The 23,986-nt window shown below is 37.6% G+C and overlaps 1 protein-coding gene across 4 annotated transcripts in view; it reads right to left on the bottom strand.

Moving 5' to 3' along the window:
- Window positions 1–23,986, bottom strand: part of LOC150077523 (uncharacterized) — a 623,444-nt gene that overhangs the window by 175,005 nt on the left and 424,453 nt on the right. For all 4 annotated transcript variants that reach the window (XM_090386795.1, XM_090386798.1, XM_090386796.1 and 1 more), the window contains exons 4-6: window positions 6,907–6,981; window positions 6,488–6,709; window positions 718–793 (exon numbers count right to left, since the gene is read on the bottom strand). In XM_090386795.1, coding sequence (XP_090242921.1) covers window positions 718–793; window positions 6,488–6,709; window positions 6,907–6,981 — 373 coding nt within the window. The remainder of the gene's footprint in view (window positions 1–717; window positions 794–6,487; window positions 6,710–6,906; window positions 6,982–23,986) is intronic.

Raw genomic sequence — 23,986 nt, 5'->3', positions numbered from 1 at the left:
TTCCTCGTGCAGACAAGCTTGATTTTTCAGCAACGCATGAAAAAGAAGGTATGTGAAAATAGTTTCTCACAATATGAAATGCTAAGAATTCTTATTATTCTGAAAGATGTGTTATATCACAAGATGCTGCAAGGAAAAACATCCTTAAACTTCAGTTATAATGTATTCAAAATTATATGTAAATAACGATGAAATCTTCACTACAGCTGCAATGATGTTTCGATAATCAAACATGTAAAGGAGTATCTATTATATCCCAAAACTATACAACACTATAAAACACAATAGAACATTAAAATATTCAATATATGAAATATAGGTATACAATATTCTATACAAAAGTTTGTTTGTGGACTTTATGACAACACGGCCATAATACACGTACTATACAAAAGCTTTGTTTCTGTATAGTATATACACAACTCAGAACAATTATCATTCTGAACAAGATTTATAAGCATTTATGGAAATTCGACTTCAAAAAAGCGGAATTCGAGCAGTTGTGCCACTGAAAGTTTTTTTTTAAATAATTTTATTTAAATAAATAAAAACAAGAAGGCTTATTTACTCTGTTAAAGGCAGATATATTTTATTTCGGTAATACATTTAATGAGAAAATAAAACTAAAGGTAGCGAATGTCAAAAAACTCTTTTATGCTTTTTTAGGATACTCTCTTTCTATCACACACAAAGCACACACAATCTTAGGATCCTTACCGTAATCGAGAAGTAACTTGACCACTTCTACTTTACCATAGAGGGCTGCCTCGTGCAACGCACTTCCATTGTCCGTCTGCAAGAACAAACCACTTAGATATAACAAACCTAAGTAGACTCTCTACTTTATAATAATGTGATCATGAAAGAAAAGACGCTGTGACGGCTGTTTCAGTTCATGTTTCAGCCTCCACAGTCGGCAATGCCCCTAAGAAGTATTTTAAAATTTATCCAATAAAGTAATCTTAAAATGATATACTAGACCATGAAAGAAAAGAATTTTATTCCCATACAGGAAGGGATGTTAAGGTCCTGGTTATCAAATATCAAATGCACACAAGTGTATGAAATTAGATATGAAACACATACCCAATTTCATAAAATATACACTGATTTCTGAGATGAATATCTTAGAATTACTACTACTTAACAAAATATTATTACGATTTATTATATGTCTATATTATACTGGCTGGTAGGGCCTGTCCTTTAGAAGTACAGCTGATGCAACGCACCCGGGCTGCACATTGAAAAAACCCCACATCCCAAAATTGAGGATACTTCAATCCAGAGGAGGAGGTCTTGTCTTTTCCATCCTTTTCTCCACAATTAATTCATGCACACGGACTTCCTGAACTCCAAGTTTGGCCTTGCCGCCTAAGCAGTCCTGAGTGATAAAAATTAACATGCGAAGTATGAAGTTGACATCTTATGTCTCAGCAACAATGATCTCGAAGAGTTACTAAAGCAGGGGTTGACAATGTACGGTATTAGTGACAAAGGTGGCACCAGAGCTCTTATAAATGGCATCATGAGATAAATAATCATTACTTAATTACTTACTCACCCACTCTACTCAATTTTTACAAAATAACACAGGTAGCTTGCCTATACGTAGAACTCTTCCCCTCCCCCACCATGATTTAAAAGATTCATCCCTGACAAAACAGATCCCAGACGACAGTGAACTCGACTCACCTCCAGTGAAAAGTTGCTCGCCAAAACAAGGTCTGAACCAAGCCAAGAATTCACAGAACTGCAAATAATATTCTGACAATGCCATGCTAGACTAAAGATGCAAACAACATTTCCTTTCCTAATATTTAAAGTCTTCATGATATTTCTTATTCATGACTTTAGTTACTAATAGTGATGGAATGTGGATATTGCCAATTGTTAGTTGTGAGTACACATTCGCCGAATATCCATTTCACTGTTATTTAACAAGGCAACATTCCATAACACCTTCTCACTTCAGCCATGATCGATCTCTGCACTAGAGTTACATTTGAACTGACAACACGTTATCAGAATAGTAATAAGAAACTTCAGGATGATCCGCAAAATACACTGATTCTTGCTTAGACCAGAATTCTTGAATCGAACAGTGTCGCTTTATACGGGAGAAAAAGTGATGCACAAAGGTTAGGTTCACGATTAGATTAAAATTCAATAAGCGTGGGGAGGATAGTCACACTCTCGGAGGCTTCAACTACCGAATGAGCCGAATGGATTAAGAATTCTCATAAAATTTCGAAATAGCAAAAAACAAACATTGTAAGCCCCTCTCCGGAGAACTATTAATTGCTTTTAGTGCAGCATTTCTGGATACACTGTGAGGCTAAGTTCACACACCTCTTTAATTTTATTGGTTAGTTGGGGATAAAGCACTGGCGGATTCACTTCGGTGCTGCGTGTGTAAATGCAGCCTGATACCTGAGTATAGTATTTATGAGAAACACTATGGTTCATTCTTAATTTTTTTGGTAAAAATTTTGTTACTTTTTTTAAGAGTAAAAAATTGCATTTCACTGTAAGAAGAAAGCGAAAATACAATAAGCTGACTTGAAAACTATTTATACTGAATTGGTTTGCAGTTCAATTAAAAAAAAAAAAAAAAAATCAGTGTTCGCCAACAAAGAGAAGACAATAAAAAATACAATTTTTGTGGACGGAACCACAGTTGCAAAACGGGGCTTAAATGAAGGACAAAACTTCTGGAACGGTAGACAGTAATTCACCAGTCTCAGGAACTCTAATCTAACGATGCAATATGCTGTTAAAATTCAAATTCGCTTTATGTATCACCAGTCTGGTCATTGTCCCTTGAGAGAAGCACCAAGGCCTCTCCCTAGGTGGAATACTGGCTCTTGAGATGGCTAAATAGGACTGCTGGGAAATCCAAGAGCGATCTGAAAGCGATATTGTATGATAACTTAGATATCTCATGATATATTCAGATGCAAATTATAATAACAAGAAACATTTTAACGCTAGCTCAGTTATTAATAAATACACTGGATGAGCCTAAAGTGGAAGCTAGATCGAACTGAGATGATACAAAGTAGAATAAACAGTGATGAACCAAAACTCAAATACAATATGACACACATGGAGAAAATGGTGAGATTTCTACCTGAAAATATTGTTTGTTTGTTATTTTTTAAATAAGATGAACATCGATCCCGAGGAGTTATGCGCAGACAAAATATACCGGAAAGAAATCTTTCGGACTGTGATCGACAGATTCAGATACAAACTCTGAAACAGGGGTAATGAACAATCATCAATCAACTTCCAGATGAGTGAATAAGGAACATGTTATTAATTGTTTAGATTTAACTTAACGTAAGAAATTGGTCGGCGCTTAATTTGATCTTGTTTTATGCATCCATTTAGGATTTTGTAAGTTTTTAAATAATTATTCAAGCCTAAGTATGTAAACAAACCGTCTAGTCAAAGGTTGTTAAAAGACGTCTAGAAAGAGAAATAAACGGATAATAATAATTAAAAAGTTAGTACAGTATATCACATGACCATAAAATAAAATAAATAATTTTTTGTTTATACTCCGGGACGACCACGCGGCCAGAGGAGTTCACAAGACACAGAGAATACGAGAAACAGCGCCGTATTTAGCAGTTCACAGGCTTGAATCCCGGCAGCTAAAAGCACGTGTACTTATGCACCATCGTGCTAACACTTTACCCATGGCTTGTAGCCGTGAAGGGTGTTGTGTACGGCATGTGCCTTGTGTATACAATAAAGAATTCTTCTTCTTTTTTTTTTTTTTTTCCAGGTATCCGCAGATACTGCAAAGTTGTTTATACCGACTCGGTGAAAGCTACTTTGCTGAGATTTAATGATATTTTATGAATATATATAAATTCCTGTTAGCATCCACCTGAAATAAAAAAAAAAAAAAGGAAACACCCCAGTACTTCTTCCAATCAGTGAATTGCGTGATTCAGGTGAATAACAGTGGGTGTATTGCGCGTGTAGACCATTAGGTAGGGCTTCATTATAGATTGCCATTACAAACTCATTTACTTAAATAGCGCACATGAGTTACAACTTCATTTATTCACCCTGTCCTAATTGCATGATATCGATGGTCCAGAGCACGCAATATACCCTCTATGAGGATAAAAATATACCACACACACCAAAGAATGAACAAATCAAATGAACCTAAATTTCAAGTTTGAAGCATTTTTGCTACTCGGGGTCTGAGGGTATTTTTATTTTTGCTTGTTATAATGCCATATAAAAACCTGAAGACACTACTCCTACTTATCCCCCACTTCCTAAGGTAATAAGAGAAATGGTTGTTCTTAGGGACTTCGTCACTGTTAGCAATTGGTGGAAATAAACAGACATAATAAAAAATACAAAAGATTGGATGAGAATATTAATTCATTTTACGAGGAGCAATCATTTAATTCGCGGACTGGGGCAAGATTTTATGTTAACCGCTTGAACTTTCCATAACTGCCGCTACAGGCGTTTTCCATTATCGCTACTGAGCAGACTCTGTGTGTGCATGCCAGTACCTGTCGAACTAGTGTTGCGTGAAGAGAATTTTTTTAGCCGCGTGTCAATCTGTATGTCGGACATACAGATTGAACAGCGATATGTGATTCGTTATTGTATCAGACGGAGCTCAAATGCATCGGAAACAGTTAAAGAGTTGATTGAAGCGTATGGTAACGAGTGTCTTGGTCGGACGGCCATATTCCAGTATGACCGAACTTTTCGGTGTGAAGTGGTTTCTCCATCAAGAAAATGCAAGGTCCTGGTGGCATAGGTGCCGAGGTTCTGCCCCATCTTCCTTATTCACGGACTTATCCCCGTGTGATTTCTGTCTGTTTCCACGTCTGAAGAAAGCTCTGAAAGGCAAGCGTTTCGCGTCCTACACAACGATGCTCGCAGAGACACAACGGAAGCACTTCGCAGTCTTTCAAAAATGGCTTGCAAGAAGCATTTAATGCGTAGGTACGACGGCGGCGTAATTCTGTAAAGTTCAAGGGAGAGTATTTCGAGAAGGAGAAATACACAGAAGATTCAGATAATGACAATTAAGATAAGATCTTGCACAAGTCCGCGAATAAATGATTACTCCTCGTAAATAACAGTTTTATTAATTAAGTATTATACTAGGAGAAGACAGCTTACAAAGTAATGTCTAAAATCTCTATAAGTTATTGAGATGGATTAGAATGAAGGCAACTGAAGCCTTGAATTGTTACTGTACTATTTGGAAACTACTTGTATTGTAAGGCCGGTTTGCCTGTTGCCGGATTAGAAAATTGGTAGCAAATGGTATAGCCACTAGACAGAGACTATAAAGAAACGAACCGTTTCTTCGAAGTGGTTTTAACTCAAACTGCTAAATCACAAACCACCAAACACTGGCGGTAAGGAAGTCTTTAAACTGTAAAGTCCGTCGGTCCTGAATTATCTAAAATTATTCTAGTTGGAAATCTCACTACAAAATCCGACATAAAGAAGCAGTCTGCATGTACTCTGAGGTGGTAACAGTCACTCCAGAGGTTTCTTCTAAATTACATATTGCCTGTAAATGAATAACTATAGCCATGAAATGCCACTGATAAACTTGCCACTGAAATCCTCTGATAAACTTGTTCATACACACACTATCGGCACATTATTTTTACATATTTACTTATGGAATTATACTTTTAGTAATTAGCACTCTTATACCACATGAATATTAAGATAATTTATTCAATTAATAACTAAATTCCTATACATTAAGGTTGCTTTTGGGAACCTTGCTGTTATCCATCATCAGACCATATAAGAGTGTTCATTACTAAAAGGTATAATTCTGTGGAAAATCACCATGTAACGTCCTTCCCCAGCTATATTATATTTACTCTTATAGTTTCTACACAAAGTAGTGGAATCAATTCAAAATTCCGAATGAAAATGGAAAATTGAATTAAGATAATTATTTTTTACTTCTATTTTCAAAATAAGAAAAACAGGAAAATTGTGCATGCAATTCACAAATATGATATACTCAAGGCTTATAATATTAGTATTTATTCTAAAAAACGACAACCAGCTACTACTTTCATTCTGTGTTGTATATCTTAAAACTGCAATTCTTTTTTATTTTTTGCATTAATCAAAAGTTATGCAAATAATTTATGCAAAAGTTATTTTTTGCATTAATCGGAGCATCAGCCAAATGGTGGTAATGAAGAATCACAAGCTGACATCAATGGTGAGAATTAAATAATTTATACTGACACAACGAGAGAGACAGAGAGATCATTAATAAGAACTGCCTCACGACTGTTACGAAATATGTGATGAAATTATTCATTAATGGAATCCATTACAGTAACTAGGTCCACTGCATCACGTGATGATTATTTAATCTGCCTTCCTCGAATTATATACTTTCTGCTAAGATGAGCAGAACACAGTGGAACAGCAAAGGAAACAGAGACATACTCACCACATAATTCACGTCGAAGCCAGCATCCAAAAGCACCTTAACCACTTGCTTGTGGCCATTACGAGAAGCTAAATGCAGTGGGCAGTGCCTCCTCACATTGTGCCTGAGCAGTTCGGGATGTGTTTTGATTAGTAACTCTACCGCTTCCAGACGCCCGTATTGTGCTGCAAGGTCGAGAGGACTCTCTTCCTTAAGATTGCGGATAGATGGGTCGCTGTTGTGCTGCACGAATACATAAAAGTGAAATATTAATTATAAAATAATTACAAATGTCTAATAAAAGCAATAATGAAATATGGCTATTTCATGTAAAAAAATCATGAGATATGAACTATGAATCTTAACAGAATAAGTTCAAGCAGAGTTGTCTGCATTACAGATAAAGTAAAATATTTTACATATCCAAATAAATAACTTACCTGGAGCAACAAGGCAACAACATCACTATGCCCATATTGAGCTGCAGAGTGAAGCGCCGTCTCGTGGTCATGATTCTGTAACAGCATAAATAAGCAAATAAACATGTTTATAGATAAATGAGAATTCTGCTAAGAAATGCAGTTGGCAACAGATAATAAGACAATGGTGATAAAACAAAATACGAGGGGTTTCCGAAAAGTAAGGTAACACATTTTTTTTTTCTCAATAATGGTGAAATGGAATGAGATGAAACGCGGTAGACAGATAGACCTGTAATAACATTCAAAAAGACCGACAGTGCAGTGTTGCGGTACTGTCGCCTCACAGCAGATTCCAGTTGCAAAATGGCGGCTACCGTGCGAGTGTGGTCCAAAAACAGGTGTTCGTGAAATTATTCGCTTTTTGCAAGCAAAAGGGCCTTCACCAAGTGACATTCACCGTGAACTGGTGAATGTCACCTGGTGATATTCAAAAGGTGATGACAAAGAAGCAGGTGTGTTTTTGATGCAATGAATTTAAAGCGGACCGTGTTGACATTGAAGATCGACATCGGGCGGGTAGGCCTTCATTGAGCAAAACAGGAAAACATTTCGACATTAAGGGCATCGTTCTTGAAAACAGGCGAGTGAAACTGCGTGAAATTGCACAAATAGTGAATGTAAGTCGACTGTTCACGATGTTATTGGCTTTCATAAGGTGTGCTGCCGCCGGGTGATGCGACAATTGTCAGAGGAGGACAAAGCAAAACGCATGGGGATGTGTCTGGAGAACCTGCTGCGATACAGCGACGAAGGAGAGGATTTTCTCGGTCGCACAGTCACAGCAGACGAAACGTTGGTTCATAGAGAAAACAAGACTCCATGACCTGGAAACATCCACAATATTCTGTGCGCAAAAAATTCAAAACTGTTCCCAGTGTCCAAAAAGTCATGGCCACAGTGTTCTGGGATCGCCAAGGCGTTCTGTTGGTGGATTTCTTGCCGAAGGGAGGAACAATCAATGCACAGCATTACTGTGTATGGTTGGAAAAACTGTAAGCCAACATTCGATGCAAACGACCAGGCCTCCTGACAAGCTGCGTGATTTTGTTGCACGACAAAGCAACTCCACACACTGTCCACACCACTCGTGAGCGGTTGCGCCGTAATTGTTGGGAAACTGTCACATCCCCCCCCCCTACATCCCAGACTTAGCGCCTTCAGACTTCCATTTGTTCGGCCCTCTGAAAAAGCACCTTTCAGGAAAGCATTTCACCACGGATGGGGAAGTTCATCAGCCGGTGCGATGTTGGTTACTGCGTGTGGGCACGGACTTCTTCAGTACTGGTATTGATAAACTGATCCATCGTTGGGACAAGTGCATCAATAAAACTGGAGACTTTGTGGAGAAGTAGTGCATTTTCACTTATTTCTAGGTATATAATTTCAACTTCGTATTATTAAACATCATCGAGAGAAAAAATGTGTTACCTTCCTTTTCGGAAATCCCTCGTATAATTAAAATAAATAAATAAAATCAAGGAACATTTCGGAAACTGCATTAAAATAAGATACACTTTTATCACCAGAAAATAACGAGGGGAAGAAGAAAACTTAAATGGGCCCTCATAATCATTTATAGAGGAAGAACCTCTATAAATGATTCATCTATCTCTTCATCCGACCAGAATTTGAATGACTCTAACTCTTGTGAAAATACCTTTCTGCCATGTCGCTTGCCAACAATTAACCCAATTAACTTATGCCTTACTACAACATCAAAACATGCAATTACTGTATTCTATATGAACGCACGCAGCCTTGTAAAATATAATGATGAAATCCTCGCTCAACTGACATCATGGAATCTCCATCCAGACCTGATGGTTTTTACTGAGACGTGGTTCTCTACCGAAGTTTCAATCCAATTTCAAGACTATGCTCTCTTTCACAGTTGCAGATGAGATTCTAAAGGAGGTGGAGTTGCTATTTTAAATTCATAACTGTTCTGCAATTTTTTTAAATTCATAACTGTTCTGCAATTTTTTTAAATTCATAACTGTTCTGCAATTTTTTTAAATTCATAACTAAAATTCCTAGCCATTGTTAATATCTATATAAAATCTGCTATGTACATATACTTTTATGCCATTTCCTTTGTATTTTTACCTGCCCCTAACCATGTGCTGTGATGGCATTTGCAATAAATGAATATTTATTTATTTATTTACGTTCACAATCATCTGCGATGCTCTGCCTTTCCTATCACAAATCTGCCTGAGCAAGCTTGTGAAATCACTTTTATCCGCATTGCCTCTCTGGTGATTGGGTGTCTATATCGACCTCCCTCAGCTTCAGTTAACAGCTTCCTTGTAACTCTTGACAATATTCTATCTCACTTCACAAGCAAATCCCTTAGTCTTCTACTGATGGGAGACTTCAATATTAACATACTTCAAAGCTCTTCTTCTCAAGTGCAAGACCTCCTAGATGTCATTTCTTCCAATGGTTTTTCTCTTCTGACTGACGGAATTATCCCGACTAGAATGGAAGAGTCCCACAATTCGCTTCTTGACTTCGCAATTGGGGAATGCTCACTAACCTATGCAGTACTGGATGCAACCATTTCTGATCATCATCCCATCTTAATGGTAATTGAAAATTAAGAAATTGTGGAAGAGATCATGCACACTTACAGATCTTTCACTCCCGGCCCTCTCAATCAGCTCTTTTATGACCTTCAGAAGTCTTCGTGGGATGGGGTGATTGCTACAGATGATCCTGAAATTGCGACAAACTTCTTCTTTGAGCAAATCCTAAATAGTTACGAAAAATGCGCATCATACATCAGGATCCCAGGGAATAAAAAGACCACTAGGCCAAGACGGAAATTATGCCCATTTATCTGAAACAAAATTTGTAACATGCTAAAGAAAAGGGACAAACTCGCAAGAATTGCTAGAGAAACACGAAAGGAGGCAGATAAAAGCAAATACACAACGTACAGAAACAAAGTCACCGACAGTATTCGGTCGGAGAAAAGGAAATATTATAGTTCCTAACTTAAAGGCGTCATTACAAGCAAGGAAAAGTGGACAGTCTTGGACAAGCTACTACCTGGAAGGAAAACGAAATCACAGAGCTATGTTGGAGATGTAGTTGAGAACGAGGTACTCATTTCAGATGACCAGGAAAAAGCCGCAGCCTTCTGTAATCACTTTATCTCAAGTGTGAATAGCCTTTTTATAGACGAAGTTGACTCCAGAGTTAATGCAACGAGAGAATCTGTCAAGCACTCAATGAGGAGCTCTTTTTTTCTCGCTCAGCTCTCAGATCAAGAGATTTTAGAAGCAGGACATCAATTAAAAGTAAATGGAACCCCTGGCTTTGATGAAATATCTCCTGCTCTGCTGAAAAAGGTCCTTAACTCAATTTTAACACCACTGAAGTACATTTACAATCTTTCCTTTCAATCTGGTAATTCCCGTCTCAATTCAAAAAAGAAGTCATTGTTCCTGTTCCTAAGGGGAAACACTGCAACTCTATCAACAATTTTCGTCCAATAGCTCTACTCTCACTTTTTGCAAAACTATTCGAAAAAATTCTTCACGGCAGACTCATGGGCTTCCTGGAAGTCAATCAGCTTATCCATCAACAACAGTACGCTTATCGTTCGAAAAGATCCACTGACCTGGCAATTGTTGACTTCTGCTGTAGGATCACGGACCGTCTTGAAAAGGGTCACTATGCAATAGCACTGTTTCTAGACCTATCAAAAGCTTTTGACTGCATAAATCATAAAATCCTACTCAATAAGCTCAACAATCTTGGCTTGAGAGGAAAAATTAACCTTCTCATTGAAGACTACCTTACTGATAGGCCATTTGTCGTTAAAACAAACCAGTCTTTTTCAGACATTTCTTATTTCTCCAGGGGAGTACCTCAAGGCTCACTTCTTGAACCTATCCTATTTGTTCTTTACATTAATGAATTTCTCTCTCACCTTCCATCTTCCCACCTAGTAGCGTATGCCGATGACATTTTCATTCAAATCACTGATAAAGACGCTAACCAGCTTCAATGCAAGATCTCTGCCCTGCTCTCTGAAATGCATAGTTGGCTACAAAAGAATCAGCTTATACTAAACCCAGAAAAATCCAAATATATGGTGTTTAGGACCAAAAATAAACCATTAAATATTGATTTCGAAATAACATACAAAGGAAAACAACTCGAAAGGGTGAATGATACCAAGTTTCTAGGAATCTGGCTAGATGACAAGCTGAGTTGGGATAAACAAATGATCACCTTACGAAAGAAGACTTCGTCACTAGCAGGAACTCCCGCCCGAGCCTCTGCCTGGGTACATTCTTCCCTTCTCACACTAGTATTCCTTTCCTTAATACAGCCTCACCTCACATATGGAATCATCTCATGGGGTACGACCAGTCAAGACAACCTTGCGAGAATCAATTCAATTGTCAATCGATGTGTTCGTTCAATTTTGGACCTTCCCTGGAATGCATCGGTGACTTCGAGATATAATGAAGCGAGACTCTTAAGCATCTACCAACTGATACAAAAAGTTCAGGCGGTCTTTGTCTACAATGCTTTGAAAACACCAAATTTCCTCCTCTCTTCAGATCCTTTTTTATAACAATAGAAGAAGAAGGAATAACATATAATTTAAGAAATGAAGCGAACCTGAAGGTTCCACTTTTTAGAAAAGCCACAGGTCAGAAAAATATAAAATACAGAGGCGCAAAAACCTGGAATAATCTTCCTGAAAATATCAAAAATGCCATTTCACTAAACAGGTTCAAGAAGCTCCTAACTGAACACATCACCAGGGATGTGTAATCAAAATCACCTTCCACTCAACTCCTGAACTTTGCATTCCACAATGCATACCAGTTTGGAAATTATGTAAACAAGTTGAAGGAATAGCTGTCAAAAAGCTTGTAACACTACGCAATTATTTCTTTCATACTTGTTCTTGTAAAAGTACTCACAATGTAATTATAAGTACTGTTTTTAACCACGCGACATGTGTGGTTGGTTTTCGAAGTCTCTGTAATGGAATGTAGAAACATGTCCGATTTATGATGTATCTGTTAAATAACACCTGTGTAACTTCAGGTTTGGTTTTATTGTTATCTTTTTCAAAGGGAACACCCCCCTAAAAGCCTCTGGCTTATGTGTTCTCCCTCCCTTCTTGCTGTTATCTCCCAACAATTGTAACACAAAATAGGGATAAATAAATTATCAATTATCAATAATCACAGTGCGTACCGTTAAACAAATACATGGAAAGGTGAATGGCAAGTAAATATACGCCCTTATCACTGATCTATAAGAGTAAGTGTGACAGCCTTATAATCATGAAAATCCTATGGTAGAGTATTCGGATTTCGTTATAAAGTGCTAAAGATTGTAAGTGTTTTTTTCTTTTAAAGAGAGAAAAATATTTGCCCAGTCCACCAAATGACTTCTGTACACTTAATTTATAATAAAAATTTTGATATTTCGATTAATATCGTGTTTACAAACACTACTGCGTGAATAAACCACTATTTAAAATACTGGCAGTAAAATAAAAAGGATCAAAGCAATGCGTTATTTATTTCTTTGTTAAGACACCATATTCCATTGACTCATAACAAATCAATTAGCAATTTGCTTGATTTATTGTGATCCATGGGTGGGAGAGCATCCTCCCAGATACAGAGATTCGATTTGATTTAGTGTTGCAGCCTACTTTTGGTAATTAAATTATATTATCGCTATATTTTTTTAATTAAAGGTTGACAGCTTTTACTTTTGTACCATATTAAAGTTGACTTTCATTGTCTGATTAATTTCCGTTTCACCAAAGACTGATTGCCGAGTCACAAAAGATTTAATGTAATATGCATCAAATGAAGTACTGCTTCAAAAAGGGGGGAAGCAAACGGATCACCGCCCAAGAATAAAGTGAGCGGAATGAATTTATACTGAGTTTGCAACTATGGAATTAGTCTCTATCCCTCACCCATAACATATATTTTTATTGAAACATTATTTTTCAACACAGGAATGATAACAGCATTTTTCAACCATCTTTCATTGAAGCAAGGTTAAACAAAAAGGCAAGGCAAGTAAAGGAAAATATCCAAAGATACAAAATTACCATCTGAGAAATTTCCTCAGAAGGGAGTTAAATCAATAATTACAACAATATATATGATAATAAGAGTTACTCTCCGCCAAAAGTACATCTGCAAAATTCCAATATCAGAAATTACCTGTTTCTTCTTTGCATTTTTAAGTTTGGGTAAAAAGCTATTTCTAATTATGTCAAACATCCATCCCGTGAACAAAGTAAATTGTTAGTTGTAACTACAGGCACAATTTTTAAAATGTCATTTTACCCATTAAGTTCTGAAGCGGCTATAAACCCCAACGTAGTTAATATTTAATAATTTACTTTGCTTCAAGGTAAGAAGCGACATTCTGATAACATTCACGTTCTTCCCTTCCATAAGACTGCGGATTTTAGTGCTTTGTTACACTTGTTAACATCACAGTAAAGGATAATTTAGCTTATAAATTGCCGTCCTTGGAAGTGTCTGACGGTTGGGAAAGAAAAAATGAGCAATAGCGATTCGCATTACGTTCCAGTGTCATCTTTAGGTGCGCGTTTCTTTCCTTGCACCGTGTTAGAAGGATATTCTGTTGGCCCTTCTCTCCGAAGTCTAAATGGATAACGACATAACGGAAGAGGACAAAGTTGTAACACTGCCAAATCACACACTACTCACGAAATACAGTTGCATTAAAGCGATTTTAGACGAAACTGTAACTTTGCAGGCATCCGGTTGCCATAACAACAGAGAACAAGAAGAATAAAAAGAGCCGTCGTTAAAAACGCACGTCAACTAGAATACGAAGACCATCACCAAAGAAGAAAGAGAAAAAAATAATAAAGAAGGTAAATATAAACAGTTTGTCATTGAATAAAAAGCTATTTTTTAATTGAATGACATGGATAATAAACAATTTAAAATTTATTCTATGTGTGTTTCTAATTACACTATATTTCAACATCTTGGGGCACTGATAGAAACAGTCTGTGCTTTGAGAAAAAAGTTCTGGTGTGGACACTGCAGGCTTCAATAGCTGCGTAACCAACAAAATTCCGTGTTCAACAGAATTTTGCTGCTCATCTCCAGAGGTAGTGGTTAGCAAAGCCACAGAAGCAGAGCGCCTAGCTGTAACTTCCAGTTGTTCGTCCAAAACATTCCAGAGACGTTCAAATAGATTAAGACTGGCGGAACGGCTCTACATTGGCCCAGGCAAGTTTTCCATGGTACTGTCCTCAAATCACTGCATTATTGATCGTGCTGTATGATAGGCCATTGTCATGCTGATACATCATAACAGTGGATTATGTCACTTTCCAAAATGCAGGTGGCGCAGAACTATCCAAAATGTTACTACAGTTCGTCCTCGTAGACTACCACCTTATCATGGGAAGGAGGTCTGAGTATCCCGATGATCCCGAGAGCTATGCTGGCAGGTACTTAAGCTGCTGGAAGGCCCCCCCGCCAGACATATCAGAGGATAGGGGTGAGAAGTGTAGTCCAAAATCTAAGGGTAAGGCTAGCAACCTACCCGTCAGATGTAAAACCAAATTATTCAAAGTAAACTAAAGAACAGAAGCCGACCTGATAGTAGGGAAACGACTAGGAATGGACTAGGTACATTACAGATTTTTATGAAGAAAGTAATAGCAAAACTTCGAACATAAGATCAATTAATTGGAAAGAGAAAGGAATAGTAGGAGAATTAGAAAATAGAAAAAATAAGATTTGTACATTAACATAAACTAAGAAAGGGAAAGGTATAATAAATTTGGGAAATTATATATTAATCAATAGCTGCAGATTTATTTTGATTTATATATTAATAGAGAGTGGAGTACTGTACATGTGAAAGATGAAGTAGTATTAAAGGGGTAGTGCATGAATCATTAAACCACAAAATGCAGTGGCCGTAGTGCACTCTTTCTAACAATAGATGAGAGACAAGAGGGAGCCTAATGGCTCTCTCTTGTGAACTCGCAAGGGTGATTGCAATTTACGCAAACTTTAACTATTAATTCTGTTAAAAGTTGATATTTGTGGAAATGGAAAAGCCAATGTACTGTACGTCTACAAGGTTGAGAATCAAATATACTCTATCTTCCACTGCCAGCTGTACACTGTTTACAGGAACTGGTATGGGATGATCCACTTGTTTTGTATCTAATGAATAGATATATCCGTAATGTGGCATTATTACAATACCCTTTTTGATAGGGTTTAGTTCATTTCCTCGTCCCAACGTACTTCTAACCGGTCCCCTACAAAAAAAAAAAAACTTCACAGATTTTGGAAAAGCCGGATTGCATCAAATATTTCTGTTCCATTCCTACAGCTCTAGGAATTTGTGAGAAAAGCGTCAGCAAAAACGTTTCCTTTCCACAGCTCTCGGACTTCTGTACATGATAGTGTAGAAGGAAGAAATAAAAGACAATTAGGAACAGGCACGACCTCACCGACTTCCAAGTGGTGTGATTGGTCGATGCGTTTAGTAGGTGGTACAGCAGACAGCACACTGTGTTTACATAGTGTTTAAAGGCTAGTGTCATTCAAGTCTTAATGAAAAGAAAAACAGCAAAAAAAAAAAAAAAAAACCATCCGTGAATAGACACAATTGCAATGCAATGCTACAGTGCGAGATGCTCAACATATGATTATCAAGTGTAATTATTGCAAAGGAACAATTAATTTCAGCACTTAATGCAGAAACATTACAATGCACCAGTACTATCATCATGCGAAGAAGCTTACTGCTACTTCCAGACTGCCGTCTAATCTTGAACACAACCAGAAAATACAGCTTCTGTGCCAGGAAGGCAATGGTGAAATGCATGAAGACAGGAAGCAAGTCGGTCGTCTTTTCAGTCCCGATTTACGATGTTTTTCAGCGATGGAAAAGTGTACAAACAGAGGAAATCAGAAGGCACTGGAACCATCCTGTCAACAGTAGAGGCTGTAGGAGAGGGTGTAATGGGCAGTGCGGGGCATGGTTTCGTGTCATATCCTTGATCAACTGATCCCATGGAGGGCTCAGTGAATGCCACAATATCACTTTTCAACAACTCTTTGATTATACACTGAGTGATCACTGATTTATGACCACCTACCTAATACTTCGTAGGTCCTCTTTTGCCCTCAGTACAGCAGCTATCCGACGTAGCATTGATTCAACAAGATGTCGGAACCGTTCGGGAGGTATGGCCAACCAAGCTATGTGTAATGAGGTCAGCAATGCAAGTATGGAGGTGATTGGTGTATCCAGACGCCTGATATGCCTTTCCATAGTGTCCCACAAGTGCTCTATGGGATTGATATCGGGAGAGTTCCGAGGCCAATCGATATGCTGGACGTCAGAACTATGTTCCTCAAACCATTCCTGCACATCAAGTGCCCGATGGCTCGGTGCACTGTCATCTTAGAAGACACCATCGCCATTCGGGAAAAAGTGTAACATAGCGGGGTGTACACAGTCAACAGGCAGTTGACGATAGCGGAGACCACTGATACCTTGTTCCACATGCACCAGAGGTCCAAGTTCCTGCCAGTGAAACATGCCCCACACAACACAACCGCCTCCACCGGCCTGCACTTTTGATACCATGCATGATGGATCAAGATCCTCGTGTTGTTGACGCAAAATCCGTACACGATCATCCACGGTGTGGAGTAAATAACGTAATTCATCCGACCAGCACACCTTCCAGTCTTATAACGTCCAACTTGCATGATCTTTGCACCAGGTGAGTCTTTTACGCCGATGAACCTTGGTTAGGAGAGGATGTCGTAGGGGTCGTCTGCTGGTATAGCCTATACGTGCGACGCATGGTCATGCCAGATATTGTTCCGGGTTGGCCCATGTTGTATTGGGTAGTCAACTCTTTAACAGTGCTGCGCCTGTTCGCCTGTATGAGTCGTCGGACCCGGCGCTCACCTCTAACGTCAACTTTTCACTGACCTTTGCAGTTTTGCCGTCGGGTCGTTGTTTGACCATTTTGACACCAGTCGTGGTACACTTTAACTACGGCGGCTCTCGAACACCCCAACAGTTCAGCCGTTTGGGAAATCGAGGCACCAGCTCGTCAAGCACCCAAAATCTGTCCTTTATCAAAGTCCGATAAATTCTTCATTTTGCTTATCACGCTTGGAATTTTACTACCTACTGACCCACTGATACCTTATCTATGCTACGTGGGTCGACTAACTCTGCACTATCGTACCTCACGCGGTCAACGGGTCGCATTCAGTTTTAATAGGGTGGTCATAATTCAGTGATCACTCAGTGTATATTGTATCAGAGCAGTGATTTGAGTCATCAGCGGTTCAACGCGCTATTTGCTCTAATAGCGTGGAGTTGGGAGAGGGGGGAGAAACCCCATATGTCGCTTGAAAAGAAACACTACATAATATTAGCTCTAATACCGCATTACTTCTAATAAAGTGGAAAAACAATGTATACGCATTGTTTAAAAAACAATGTTAAATAAAAATAAAAAACAATGTTATTTATTTGAAAATATCACAAGCTTATGGAGAAGTAAAAACTGCTTTAATATTTTCGTGTACTTCTCGAAAGGATTTCCAAAGTGGATGGGTACATATTCCACCGATTAGCCACAACCACGGCTCAACATCTGAATTTAAACAGACTTGCGATTATGAGTGTTTTTTAAGGTGCCGCATTAATATTCTATCTATTCAGGTTGAGAGGTCTTCTGAACTGATTAAAGTGCAAAATTGTTCACCATTTAAATACTGAATAGCGCTAATAAAACAAAAGAAATACCGCTCCTGCTGAAATTATTGCTCAGCTTGAATAGCTCCACTAAGTTATTGTTTAAACAGTGTAAATAACAGAAGAAAATAGGAACAGCTGAAATAACTATAGCGAAATGAAATGTGTCGCTGGAAGGTAAACAAAGAAAATCAAGCGTAACAAAAAATAAAAATAAATAAAAATAATAATAACGAAGAGAGCGTATCAAGAAACTATTTATACAAGCTGAAGCATGTGAAACCTTATCTAGACACGCCAGCTGTCTTTTCTCAACTGAGGCAGAACGATTTCCTGAGACAGCGCTAAATTTATGTTTTGTCCGAGAATTCAGGAATAAGCATTTTAGGTAGAGTGGAGAAAAGCTTATCGCCTTCCGATAAAGATCAATTGCTTGGAACTTGAGTTAGAGAGAGGACAAACAAAAAAAGAAAGAAAGAAAGAAAAATATTCGAAATTTTTGGTAGAAACGAAATAGCATTCATTCATTCAGTAGCACAATAACCTCAGCTTAAGAAACTCGAAACCATCAGAAGTTCTAATCCCTCTTCGAAGAAAGAACAAAACAGGTTGTCTATTGTTTTCACCCCTCTCCTTCCCCCTTTTAAAACTCTTTTCAAAAATAATCATCAGCTTTAGTGTTGGTAATCTGAATATATATATATAAAAAGTTGTACAAAATGACTCTATTAAGTTTTATTTTAATGGATATTTTATTTTCATTGTTTTCTTTGACGCACAATTTAAATTTTAATTATTAAAAGCGGGTAGCATCCCTATTGAAATCATTAGTTTATTTATTGGGATGGGGGTAGAGTTCGCACAAATTCATGTACTATTTTAGAGCGTCGCAGTTTCGTAAGGTTTGACAACCAGCTGTTCACAACTATGCACGCGAACGTTATACACAACCCTTTTTTTTTAAAACAAAGTCGGTTTGCGTTCATTTCAGATGTATACTGATGATGTTTTCGGATAAATCAAGGGCGGATATTAGGTTAATGAGAAATTAACCGGGACCAATCACACAGAACGTTATAATGTGTGGGACGTTAAAAATAGAGCCGCTATAAAGAGCTTCGACTGTAATACTTTAGTCCAATTTTAACCGAAATGAAAAACCCACGCGTAAAAAAAAAAAAAAAAAGATTTCGATGCTTTTAATTGAAACAACCTGTATATACCACAAAGAAATGCAACAGACTTTGGTATTTCAAGATTTCTTTCAGCATATATATATATATATTTCTCCTTTTTTTCATAAACAGAAATCTTCAGCTCACTGTATTACGCTCTCTGTATATATGATGTATTAGCATCATATATACAGAGTGCGACACTGAGAACTAGTGTTTTTTTATTTTGCGATACTGTATTTGAACTATTTCGCATGAGGTTGTGGAAAAAAAACATAATAAAAACTATTTAACACCCATAGTGACACTGCACTACGGGTGTTAAATAATGAAATTTAACACCCGTAGAAATAATGTACAAAGCATGAAATTTTAGTTTTTAAAACAAATTGGGTAAACGTGCTTTCATGTTACTCCTGCAGCTTCTGATCTATGACCCTTGTGGGTATCACAGTTGGTATAATCACCGTCCTACCCACGTTGGGTAGAAAAGACCTGATTTCGAATCCTGTCAATGACGCGAAGAATTATGGGTCTTTTTCACAACGTGACCGAGTCGGGTTTTTCTTCCAGCAAACCGACCACAGAACCATGATTTACAGACATATTATATACTGCGCAATACAGACTAAGCTGCTGATGAACCTAAAACCACAACAACCAACCTTCTGATTGTTGACTGTTAGCATTTGAACCTTTGAAATGCTAACAGTCAACTGGTTAGCATTTCAAAGGTTGAAACCAGGTTTTCATAAAGAAGTGGACATTTTAAAGTTCTTATTGTTTAATATACATGAAAGCAAAATTTAATAATTTTCATTAAAATAATTGAACGTTATTTAGAGAACCAAAGAAGAGAGAACAGTTTAGGATAACGTGCGACCTACCTGCTTGTAACTGCGGTTAAGCTTACTTCTTAATTTTAATATATCCATAAGAGCGTTCTATAATACTTCTGCAGACATAAATGGTGTTGAAAACGTTTAACACAATGGAGTTAAATGGCAATTGAAACAAGCTAGGTATTTAAATATTAGAATTGCCCAATTTCCTGTCATGCACTTTTCAGAAACTCCCCAGTCTTCCTTCCGGGTTTCCTGTTGCTGTTTCTTTTAGATCCGGTGTCACTTTTATTTATCGCTGGGTGTAAGTAGAAAGAGAAATAACCATCAACTTCACAATATGTCAATGAATAACACCTTTTTTTTTTCTTGTCTGGAAATCACCAAGAAAATTTATTTCGAAGGACTTGCTAAAGAATTTTAAATTCAATTGGAGCACTTGATTAACTTCGGGGGGAAAGTAACTCTTTCATAAATATTTTTCTTTTTAGGGTTACAAGTAACCATAGAAAATCTTCAAATAATAACTCTTGAATAATAATTATCACGGCAAGGCAACCATAATTTCTTATGAAATTATCACACAAAACTCAATTGAACTCAACCAATTCAATTCAACCAAATCGACACATTATAAGAAAAATATGTCGATTTAGTTGAATTGCAATTTCGCAAAGGTATCTGCTACGCATCAAAGATATGCAAAAGGAAAGACAGAATTTCAAAAAACAAGAGTCATCTAGTAATGAAATACCTTTTTTATTTCTTTTTTGAAAGGACTGCCCTCACAACGACATTAAGAATCGAGTTGATGAATTCAAAGGGGTAGTAGCATCTCCAAAGCTGAATCCTTTGGATGATCCATGATTGTGTCAACTACAGAATACAGAAGCTTCATGGTCCGATTTTGGAGATCGTCAGATTTAAAACTTTCAGCAGAGTGAGTAACAAAAGAATGCAAACCATAAAATGGAGAAGAGAATTGTGCATAGTTCTTGGGAAATTTGTCCCTGATTCGAACAGTCAACTGGTTAGCATGGGTGATGCTTGGATTTATTACTATGATGAGAAGGGTTCCTGAAGTGGCATCATGAAGGATCACCTCGCCACAAGAAACTTCAAATGGGTCGCCGTCAGTGATGTCATCGGTTTTCGAAGGGCGCTACTAAGACAATGTCATCAGCTTTTCTGGGATAAAGAAGAGGTGACATTCACTGATTACCTTCAAAAGGGTAACTCTATCACGGATGAATACTGCTCTACTTTACTACTGAAATTTCATGAAAAATTAAAGGTAAAATGTTGTGGAAAATTTAATATAATAATCTTTTCTCTGCATGACAACACTCTCGTGACAATTCCCGGATAACCATGCGATAATCAACAATTTAGGTTATGAACTGTCGTTACACCTACTCTATTTTTAAGATATGGCCCACCTGAACTGTAAAAACATTTGAAAGGGCAACACATACGAACAAATGATATTATTGATGTAGTCTATGAGTGGTTCAGAGGACCAAGACAGTGGATTCTACGTGGGCGGGGGCTAGAAACGATGAATCAAGTGTGACTATAGTCCACAGAGATGACTATGAATTACATGAATTTGAACACGCGATGTGCATAACTCTGTATATGCACACTGGAATCCCACTGGGAATGTTATTTCAGTGTGAAAATATAGAGGTACAATCCCTAAAGGCTTGTTTAATTAAGGCTGTATTTACAATCTCAGGTGGAAGGAGCAAGGATTTACTTCGTGAGTTATTATGCAATTTTCAGCTTGTACATGCGAATCAGAACACAAATACACACTTGAATGGACAAAACACATAACCATATGAAGTGGCCCATTCCACAGGCATAATTTCTTTACTTTAACAGGAAGATAAAAAAAAAAAAAAAAACACGCTTACCAACTTTACAACCACCCGTTGGAACTCATATGAAGACAACCAATTGAAATGAGTAACCTCTTAGATCCAGTGTATGTTTACTGCTAGCTGTTCAAGGGGTGGGTACAGGCCCGGAATTGTGGCGCATCTGTAAAATTTATTACAGAATGGTTTTCTAAGCTTTATATCGTGGTGTCAACGTGTTGCTTGGGCGGGCGGTTTTTTTTTTTTTTTTTTTTTTCTCGCATCGACTACCGTTGTCACAGCGCACAGATACATACGGTCATAGGGGGATACCACAGAATTCTTTAATTGGGGCAGTAGTTAACCGCCCTCCGGTCTCCGACTAAGTTAACTACTGCCCCAAAATGAAGAATCCTTTAAGAATTCCTCCGGTCTCCAACGAATTCTAACTCAGATCTCTCTAAATCAGTGATAATTGGCAAACTCATTATAGCATCGAGAGGGAGGGGGGATCAGCGTGTAATGAAAATATGATTAAGGAAGTGTGAATTACGGAAACGTGATTTAAGGAAATACATTCGGCTTAATGCATTTCTTTAAGGAAAGACATTGAGCTTCTTGAAAGGGTGCAAAGACGGGCGATTCGTCTGTAGAGAATAGCAAAGTTTTCACATTGGGATGGGACACAAATAGCAAGGGTCTTAATATATAAACTACTGGCGGGGGGGGGAGGATTAACCGATTGTATCTTAGGAAATTTGCGTTTTGTCAGAGTGTTGCCAATAACTGGAATAAACTGCCTACCCAGGTCGCTGAAACAAGGTGGCTAAAAGTAGCATCCAACAATAAAAGAATATTCTTTAAATATATGATTTTGCATAAAGTTCTACAATATTTATTTTCCAGGTTCCACGATAAGCAATTTGCTGCTACTCAATAAGAATTTGCAATAACAGAAGAAGAAAAAAATTAATGTACCAATATTTTTCTATTTATCTATGAAAGAAATAAAGACGCCAGGTAATATTAAAGGTGAAGTCAACGGCATTTCAATGCTTTCAAACTCAACTAAACGTCCTATCTATATATCAGTCGACATAAAATGGGTATGATACATCTTTGTTTTTTATTAGCTAAGAGAAAAACATTGAATGTAAACCCGTGTACTTGCATAATTCAATATAAAACTATTCCATTACCCACGTGGTTAATAATGCATTCAATTGTATGAACTGATGCAGTCAAAAATTGCTCTTTTACAAGTAACATGTTTATTTATTCATGTTTACTGCACAGTTTTCTCTTTATATGTACTGGTATTATGGGAATTACTAAAGTTTTATCGCCTCTCGTCTCTTGGTTAAACCTCACAAGAATCATGAAAATTTCACAAACAAGAGAATAATTAATATTATTGCAAGAACAACCGTTTATCCTGAAAAAGGCCTCTGAGGTTGGGAAAATTCATATTTTAGTATTAAATCAGCTCACACCAACCATAAGAATAAGCATTTACTGTAACTAGAATATTTATTTACATATTAAAATAAAATAAATATTTACAAAAAACTGCTATTATATTAAATATACATGTAAAAACATTAAAACTGTGATAAAATCCTTGAGATAAAATACACTAAAATAAACCGGATTAAAAGCGATAAAAACGATAAAAATCTCTGGAGCTTTCGGAAGCTTGCGCTCCCTTCCTCAGCAGTAACAAAACTTCCTGCAGCACGTCCATATATAACAGGCTCACGGTACCTATACACGTGGTGCAGTCGGCGCATGGTCTGAACTGGAAGCGGAAATAGCTCGGGAACGTGTTAAGCAAAACCGTTCATCCGTACTTAGGATAATAGTTTCAAACAGAGGATGCATACGCATACCTCTGTCCCTATTCATAATATTGTGGTCGGATGAACAGATTCGTAGGCTCTCGAGCCATTTACGGTTCCAGAACCCATGCGCTCGATCCATGATAACCGCATCCTCTGGGGAAATTTGATGCTGCTTCTCCCAAAAATGTTCGGCCACAGCAGATTTATTGTAATCAGCGGTTTTTATAGCATTTGCATGCTCCCCCAGACGATCCTTGAGCCGTCGTTTTGTCTCGCCCACATAACATTCCCCACAATCCGGGCATTCTATCCTGTATACTACTCCACTACTCAGGTCCTTTGCTATTGGGTCTTTTACCTGAGACAACACAGTGTGCAACCTCCGCCCGGGAAGCTGCACACAGCGTGTTTTATAGCCCCGCAAAATTCTAGCGAGATGCTCAGTAACGCCCGGATAGTAAGGAATGTATGCGGTAGCGACAGGAACAAACGGTTCCTGACGGTTAGACTCTATTCCTCTACTAAAT

The sequence above is a fragment of the Mastigoproctus giganteus genome, chromosome 12 (genome assembly GCF_048544385.1).
Source record: "Mastigoproctus giganteus isolate SK-2022 chromosome 12, ASM4854438v1, whole genome shotgun sequence".
Lineage (NCBI taxonomy): Eukaryota > Metazoa > Arthropoda > Arachnida > Uropygi > Thelyphonidae > Mastigoproctus > Mastigoproctus giganteus.
This window is presented reverse-complemented; position numbering and strand designations above follow the sequence as displayed.